The sequence below is a fragment of the Homarus americanus genome, unplaced genomic scaffold, assembly GCF_018991925.1.
Source record: "Homarus americanus isolate GMGI-L3 unplaced genomic scaffold, GMGI_Hamer_2.0 scaffold51859, whole genome shotgun sequence".
Taxonomy (NCBI): Eukaryota; Metazoa; Arthropoda; class Malacostraca; order Decapoda; family Nephropidae; genus Homarus; species Homarus americanus.
Genome location: NW_024711292.1, coordinates 14,830,210 through 14,835,705, shown reverse-complemented (window position 1 = coordinate 14,835,705; position 5,496 = coordinate 14,830,210). Strand labels below are relative to the sequence as shown.

The 5,496-nt window shown below is 42.7% G+C and overlaps 1 protein-coding gene across 1 annotated transcript; it reads left to right on the top strand.

Moving 5' to 3' along the window:
* Positions 1-1,128: 1,128 nt before the first annotated feature.
* On the top strand, positions 1,129-4,136 carry LOC121856033. Its single transcript, XM_042351336.1, has 3 exons — positions 1,129-1,330; positions 2,224-2,735; positions 3,735-4,136. Exons 1-3 carry the CDS (start codon positions 1,129-1,131, stop codon positions 4,134-4,136), a joined length of 1,116 nt encoding a protein of 371 aa, XP_042207270.1.
* Positions 4,137-5,496: the final 1,360 nt, after the last annotated feature.

The window sequence follows — 5,496 nt, the reverse complement described above, 5'->3', positions numbered from 1 at the left end:
TCTCCCAACAGGCATGTAAAAGCAGACTGAAGAATGATTGTGCATGCAGCTGATGCCGCCAGCAAAGGCAGCAGGAAGATTATACTTAGAACTGTAGATACCGAAGTGATCATTAAGCAATTGAATTTTTTGAAAGGTTGAGTGTTGATATGCTATTGGAAGTCAAAAAGCTCAATCCCTTCTCGGATTTCATGCCTTCACAGGTTGTGACACAGTGTCAGGTTTCTGTGGAATGGGCAAAAAATCAGCCTGGAATGTATGGAACGTCTTTTCTGAAGTTATATCTGCATTTCCAGCAGTATCATTACCCTGCAATGGCATATCAGCCAATGTTCATGCTTTACTCGAGAGGTTTGTTGTCATTCTGTATGAGAGGACAAACGTATGTTAAATGTGAATGACTGCAGAAGAGATCCTTTTACAAGGAGAGGCAGGACTTCCATGAAAATGCTGCCTCCAACTAAGGAAGCCCTAACTCAGCATATGAAGAGAGCCTGCTTTCAAACTGGACACATGTGGGGACAGGCTTTGATGGCAGATATTGGGTGAAAGAGGATGCTGTGTGGAGGCCCTTATGGACAAGGCTACCAGAGGCTTCTAAGAGTTACAGGGAGCTTGTAAGACATAAGTGTCAGAATGGATGCACAACCCGTTGTGTCTGCTCAAGAGTGCAGATGCCTTGTACACCTCTGTTATTGTGTCTGTATGCAGAACATGTAAATGATAGGTTACTCATCATGTTTTCCCTGGAAAAATTCGTTAATGATCCCTCACCAGAAATTCTTTGTCCTGATCAGTTACGTAATAAAAGACTGAAATTAGCATTGCTAGCCATTATAGAAGTAACGTCCAAAAGGGTCAGTGTAAGTCAGCAATACAAACTGCTGTGCTTCCAGAGCTGGTGCGGGAAGAAATTATTTCGGAGGACACCCTTCAGTTACGTGTATTTGGCAATGGAACTAATGTGGACACTGGAAATAGTTTAGAATTACTTAAGCTGGAGATGCAACATGAGTTAAGGTTATATCAGGAAAGAGAAAAGGAGAGAGCTAATGAATTAGCCATGGAGGAGGAAAAGCAATACATGAGTTAGTCATGGAAGCGGAAAAGCGTAAACATGAGTGAGCCATGGAAGCGGAAAAGCGTAAACATGAGGAAGCTATGGAGGAGGAAAAGCGAAAAGCCCTTGAGGTGCAAGATAGAGTAGGAATAGCAAGGCCTAGCAACAATGACAGTGTTCAGGACCGTGATCAGTCTGTGTTTGACATCACTAAACATTTGCGACTTGTACCTCAGTTTGACGAGATGACCCAGAAGAATTTTTCCAGCAGTTCGAGAATGTAGCTAAATCATTCAAGTGGCCTGAAACATCCTGGGTGACAATGATTCAGACTGTGTTTAAAGGTGCAGCTAGGTCAGTCTTTTTGTCTTTATCTGCTGAAAAATGTGACAGTTATGAAGAGGTTAAAGAGGCTATTTTGAAGGCTTATGAGTTGATTCCGGAACACTACAGAGTGAAATTTAGGAATGAGAGAAAACTAGAGTCGCAGTCATATCATAAATTTAAGTACCGTCTTTGTAAGTTGTTTGGAAGATGAATACAAAGTAGTGGGGTAAATCCTATGAAGAATTGATTGGGGTGATCATTTTAGAGCATTTTAATAGAGCCCTCCTACGAGACATTCAGTTATGTTTGGAAGAGAGAGAGATTACAGAAGTGCAACGAGCAGCATCTCTGGCAGACAGTTATGCGTTGACACATAAGAATGTTAGGTTTCAAAGTCAGGTAACTAGGGACAAGGGTGGTAAGCAGGATAAGTTTGAAGATGCAAAGGCATCTGCCTCGAGTAAGGTAAATGTCCGTAGTGCCTCGGAACAAAAATCTCCGAGGTCTGAGCGTACGAGTCAAATGATCTGTTTCTATTGTAAACAGATAGGTCACGTTATTGCAAATTGCCCTAAGCTCAGGTGATGAGTCTAGTGATGTTCGGTACCCTGCTCGGATTTTGCGAGACACCTCTGCAAACCATAGTATTGTGGTGAAAGGTGCTTTTCCCTGTGTGGAAAGTGCCTTTACTGATGAGCATGTGTTATTGAAGGGTGTCGGTGGTGTAGTCACTGTTCCTTTATGAAGGATGTTCTTGAGGAGAGACATAGTTTCTCAGTGGGTGACTGTTGGTGTCCAAGACTCTCTCCCTGTATCTGGTGTTACCCTCTTTCTAGCTAATGACATTGCCGGTACTCGTGTTGTCCCTGATCCTGTAGTGACCCCGACTCCTACGATGGACAATAATACTAAATTGCTTGAAGATCAGTATCCTGGTTTATTCCCTGCCTGTGTTGTTACCAGAAGTATCTCGCTTAGAGATGGGCAGAATAATCGTGTTGACCCTGTTCCAAATGTAGGTGACACACCACCAAGTGGTGCAGTTTGTGTTATAAATGACTTTGGTATTAAGGACCTATATGTGTCTCAAGCCAATTCTGTTGATGACAGTGAGTCGTATTTGACAGAAGCCAGTGGCGCCAGCGGCGATAATCCCCCTAAAGTCATTGGTGACGTATTTGACAACTCACTCTCATCTAGTGTTGATTCAACTTTAAATACTGATGTAATCCCTATAGAACAAGTGCCCATAAATAGGAAAAGATTAATTTCTGACCAGGAAAGTGATCCAGAGTTGTTAGAGCTGAGTAACAGTGCTGTAAGCGAGGAGGAAGCTGATGACTGGCCTGTTTGTTACTAATTGGACTATGGTCTTCTGTTGAGGAAATTTAAACCACCCTCGGTGCCTGCTGGGGAAGACTGGCATGTGGTTAGGCAAATTGTTGTCCCAAAATGTCATAGGGGAGAGATCTTGACACTGGCACGATTTTCTGGAAGGACACTTAGGGGTTAGGAAAACCTATCATAAGATATAAACTCATTTTTATTGGCCTGGCTTGAAGAGAGATGTGGCTAAGTACTGCAAGGTTTGTCACGAATGCCAGATGGCAGGAAAACTTAATCAGCCGATCAAACCAGCCAGCCTATTCCAGCAATAGAAGAACCCTTCAGTAAGGTAATAATAAACTGTGTTGGTCCTCTCCCAAAAAGTCGTAGTGGGAACCAATTCCTGTTAACTATCGTGTGTGCAGAGCCTAGACACCCAGAGGCTATACCACTTAGACGAATCACTGCTAAAAATGTGGTAAAGGCTCTGATCCATTTTTTTCACCCTTTGTGGTATTCCAAAGATTGTACAGTCCGACAGGGGAAGTAATTTCACGTCGTCTATTTTCCAGCAAGTCATAAATGAATTGGGCATTTAGAAATATCTGCTTATCACCCACAGTATCAGGGAGCCATTGAACGGTTCCATCGAACCTTCAAATCAATGTTAAACAAATACTATAGGGAGAATGAGGAGTGGGAAGAAGGAGTGCCACTCATTCGCCATTAGGGATAGTTGTCAGGATCCTCTTGGTTTTAGTCCTATTCAGTTGGTTTTCGAACATGATGTAAGGGGTCCTTTGACAGTTTTGAAGGAGAGCTGGGTTAATAATAAGATAAAAATTGCGCTTTCGGTGTATGTTGACAAATTCAAGGCTAGACTGAAGAGAGTTGGGGAGATTGCTCGAGAGAACTTGTCCCAGGCTCGGTTGAAAATGAAGTGTCAGTATGACCAGAAGTTAAACTATGCAATTCACAGATTTTAGCTGATCCCTCTTCTAAAGTCTTACATCTTTCACAGCTAAAGGTTGAAGATGTCACGAGGATGCTACAGGAATACAAGCACCTATTTGGGGACGTGCCGTGGGCCTGTAACCTCAGAGAACTCCAGGTGACCCTTCTACCAGAGACGACCCCGATCAAGCAAGCACCCTTTAAGACCATCCCTGCCAATAGGAATATTCTGAGGGAGGAAGTGGACGATTTGCTTCAACACGAACTCATTGAACCAAGCGACAGTGACTGGGTGTCACCGTGCGTGCTGGTGCCAAGACTCGACGGCTCCTTCCGCATGTGTGCAGACTACAGGGCTGACACCTACCCTCTCCCACGTATAGACGACATCCTTGACAGCATCGGGCAGGCAAAATTCGTCACGAAGCTCGACATTATGAATGGGTGCTATCAAGTAAAGCTGGCATGAGGAATCCAAGAGAATTACTCCCTTCTTCAGTCCTGATGGGCTTTGGCAGTACAAAGTCCTCCCCTTTGGGCTTTGCAGTGCCCTGGCCCATACTAAAGGGCCTGCTAGTGACAGGAGTTACCTGGGAGGAACACATAGAGGCTCTATGGCAACTCCTGTCTCCTGCAGATCGAAAAGCTCTGCGTAGGTTCCTCGGGATGGCAGGATTCTACCAAAGGCTTTGTAAGAACTTTGCACAGGCATCGGCCCCTTTGACAAACTTATTCAGCCAAAAAGAAGGAGTTTGTGGACAAAAGCATATCAGGTTACATTTGAAACTCTTAAACACCTATTAACCTCAAGTTCAGTGTTAAAGTGCCGGATTTTGACAAGCCTTTTGAGGGCTCACCATATATAGTAGAGGTGTACACAGATCATAATCCCTTACAATTTGTACAGAGGATGAGAAATAAAAATCAAAGGTTACTTAGGTGGGCTTTAGCACTGCAGCCCTTCAATATAGAAGTGATACATATTAAGGGGAAAGACAATTTTTTGGCAGACACCCTCTCCCATGAAGTGTAAAGGGTTTCTCCTTCTGTTTGTAAGCTTTTTAGAAAAGGAGGGGGATGTTACGAGTGTCTGCCATAAGTTTCTGTTCTGGGTATAAAATACATTGATTCGGATGCTGTGTGTGGCTGGCTCGGGGCAGCTTCACTCAATACTCACCCACACCAAATGAGCCCTCGTCTACGTATTAATTTTTTTTATTTCATTATCACTTTGTCTATTTATTATTGCAACAGTTGTCTCTCATGTGATATTGATTGTAGCATGTTTGTATATAGGTAAGATAGTGGAACTAATGTTAGTTGGGTCATTTCGGTAAAGTTTAAATTTTGGCCAATCCGGCTATGATACGTCAGTATTTGGAGGTAGAGAGGTTATGTCGGTGGCAGGCTGGTACACTGTCTTAAGTTGAGCACACCCTCTCTCTGGTGTTTGGGATTTGGCATTTGACTATTGAGATTTGATATTGCTTGATCTTGATTTTGTGTGATTTTGAAGCACATTCAGTCCTTACTCAGCCACTTCCAAACATCATATTATTATTGTTATTTATTTTATTTTGTGTACATACGTATGTGGTGGTGGGAATAAGTTATTAAATGTTCATGTATTTATTGACTTGATTAGGTTTTGACCTGTTAGCTTGACCTTTGCTGGGCGGAACTTGGTATTAATAATATAAAAAATAATACTGATATATTTGAAAGACTTCAGTGATTTGTGTTTATGTAACGACCTACCCTTGGGTCGTAACATAACCTTTACCTAACCTCACCTTAACATGCCTTACCTAACCTAACCTTACCTTACC

Excerpts from the sequence above, each read along its gene's own strand:
- LOC121856033 (XM_042351336.1), top strand. The coding sequence starts at position 1,129 with ATGGAAGCGGAAAAGCGTAAACATGAGGAAGCTATGGAGGAGGAAAAG. Across the intron at positions 1,331-2,223 it reads CCAGAAGAATTTTTCCAGCA|CTAATGACATTGCCGGTACT; the intron begins GTTCGAGAATGT and ends CCCTCTTTCTAG. Across the intron at positions 2,736-3,734 it reads AGGAAGCTGATGACTGGCCT|CTAAAGGTTGAAGATGTCAC; the intron begins GTTTGTTACTAA and ends CATCTTTCACAG.